The sequence below is a fragment of the Nansenia antarctica genome (assembly GCF_963989245.1).
Source record: "Nansenia antarctica genome assembly, chromosome: 7".
NCBI lineage: Eukaryota > Metazoa > Chordata > Actinopteri > Argentiniformes > Microstomatidae > Nansenia > Nansenia antarctica.
The window spans coordinates 46927860-46930359 of NC_137677.1; the positions used below are offsets into that span (position 1 = coordinate 46927860).

The 2500-nt window shown below is 49.1% G+C and overlaps 1 protein-coding gene across 1 annotated transcript in view; it reads left to right on the forward strand.

The window, feature by feature from the left end:
- Positions 1-2500, forward strand: part of epha3 (eph receptor A3) — a gene marked incomplete at both ends in the record, with an annotated part of 80144 nt that overhangs the window by 16429 nt on the left and 61215 nt on the right. Inside the window, one exon of the mRNA XM_080536822.1 lies at positions 1-145. This exon is cut by the window's left edge and continues 516 nt beyond it. Coding sequence (XP_080392948.1) covers positions 1-145 — 145 coding nt within the window. The remainder of the gene's footprint in view (positions 146-2500) is intronic.

Sequence of the window (2500 nt, forward strand, 5' to 3'; positions counted from 1 at the left end):
GTGGAGGTGAAGGGCTCGTGCGTCAATCACTCGAAAGAGGAGGAGGCGCCGCGTATGTACTGCAGTACGGAGGGGGAGTGGCTCGTGCCCATAGGGAAGTGCCTGTGCAACGACGGATACGAGGAGAGACTTAGCACCTGCCAAGGTAAGGAGGCCGTAATAGAGCGTCAGCATTTTCGAACAATGTTTTATTTCTCTTCATCGCTCTCTGTCTCTCACTTTTTCCGGCCGCCTTTCTCTCAACCCTTGGCTATCACATGTCTGCACTTCATCTTCCGTCGCTGAAATATTACAGTCAATTCCAGCGTCTAACATACCGGTCCTTCATAAAGTACTTTGGCTGGAACCTCAACACACTGTTGGCTCAGTGCGACCACAGTACATGCCCATGTTTTCAAAGCATTTCAGTCCTTTCACCCAACACACATGGTTTACTGTCAGCCGTGGTTGGCCGTGGTTGCTCTGACCAGTAGAAAGCTGTGTGCGTGTGTGTGCTTTTGTGTGTGTGTGTGTGTGTGTGTGTGTGTATGTGTGTATGTGTGTGTGTGTGTGTGTGTGTGTGTGTGTGTGTGTGTGCATGTGTGCGTGCGTGTGTGTGTGTGTGTGTGTGTGTGTGTGTGTGTGTGTGTGTGTGACATGGGTTAGGTAGAAGCACAGCTTGCAGTCGTTATGGTAGCGAGCTCCTTCTGTATCACTTCATCAGGACAGTGGGAGGATCCAACCTGCCCAGTACTCAGGGTGGGGGGTTGGGGTGGAGGGGGGGGGGGGGGGGAGGGGGGTTACCAGGGGAATGAGGTGACTGGTGGGCGTTTTATATGTTCTAGGGAGGTGGGTAAGTTGAGTAGAGGATGGCAAGGATTTCATTAAGCCCATGTTTGTGTGTGATTATGTGCAGATGTCTGTCTATCTGCTTGTCTCTCTGTCTCTCTCTCTCTGTCTGCCTGTCTGTCTGTGTCATAAAGTCTATTCTCCGCTGAACGAGTCACATGTAATTTTATTAAATAGCAAAGCTAATCTCTTAGGTCAGGGCTTAGAGGAGCCACTTTCCCTGGAAGTTTGTCTTGTGCCAAAACAGAGGAAGGGACACAGACAGATGGCAGTGAGAGACGATACCTCTGTGTCTCTCTCTCTCTCTCTCTCTCTCTCTCTCTCTCTCTCTCTCTCTCTCTCTCTCTCTCTCTCTCTCTCTCTCTCTCTCTCTCCACTCTCCTGTCTGTGTGACTTGTGTGAATGTTTGGATGTATTCGACAATCTCTTACTAGTTTCACTGAGGCCTAATGGAGTCTAATAAGGGCTTAGGTTACCCCAGAGTGTGACAGCTGCAGCTCACAGGCTCACAAAGCCCCCGTGTGCAGCCAGGGCCCCAGCACGCAGCTCGCTCGCCAGGCCCCACAGTGTTAACGGACAGATGAGTGCGGGGGGGCTAGCCTAGCGCGCGGCGCGGCGACAACAGAGATATTCTGAGGTGTTCAGACCCACTTCCTCCGGCTCTGAGTGTGGCTCTGAGTCAGACGTTGAGAGAGTGCCTTCACTGAATATTTCATGGATTGTTTTCCTTGAGGAGACGTGATGCAGCATCTTCCATTTTCTGTTTACTGTGTGTGTGTGTGTGTGTGTGTGTGTGTGTGTTTGTATAGCCCTGGGTATGTTTGTGTTGTCCTGTCATATTCATCCTTTTGTTTATACAACGTGTGTGCGTGGGTGTATGCAAGCATGTGTGCCTGTGTGTTTGGTCAGATCTATGTGTGAAGCTGAGGGATGTTGTCTTAGTGGCTTAAGTGTTCTGGCCGCCTTCAGTGGCTTTGGCAGGGGGACTGTGTGTGGGTGTGTGTGTGTGTGTGTGTGTGTGTGTGTGTGTGTGTGTTATATTCAATAGCCACACAGCTGTACTTTAAATTGACCTGCTAGTCGTTCACCATCACATATATACGTGGAGGGTCTGGTAACTTGATGTGGGGATGTGTGATATCATTCTAGAGTCAAATACATTGTGTCACTTCATCATGGCGTCACTGTAAAGGTCCCAGCATAGCTAGCTCCGTATTCATCCCTGTGAAAGAGCAGGGTGCAAAAGAAAAAGCAACAAAATGCATTGCAGATGAATTTATTGATACACAAGCAGTTGGCTTATGGCTTTTTAAAGCATGGCCCAGAACCAGTGAGATATGATCTACTGGTGGAAACCTCCATCTGTCAGGAGAATGGAGCGGAGCAGGTGAGCTATCTCTTATCTACCATCAGTGTGAAATTCCTTCATCCTTAATTTGATCTTAAAACAGCAAACTCAGAATGCGCAGCCGGATGTGTGTGTGTGCATGTGTGTGTGCATGTGTGTGTGCATCTGTGTGTGTGTGTGTATGTGTGTGTGTGTGTGTGTGTGTGTGTGTGTGCTGCTCATGCTAGCAGCTGTTCGTTGGTACCTCTGAAAGAGACGAAGGTTTACATTCCACAGAGATTTACCAAGACACACTATCCCCACGCTCTCTAGCCCTTATTACTT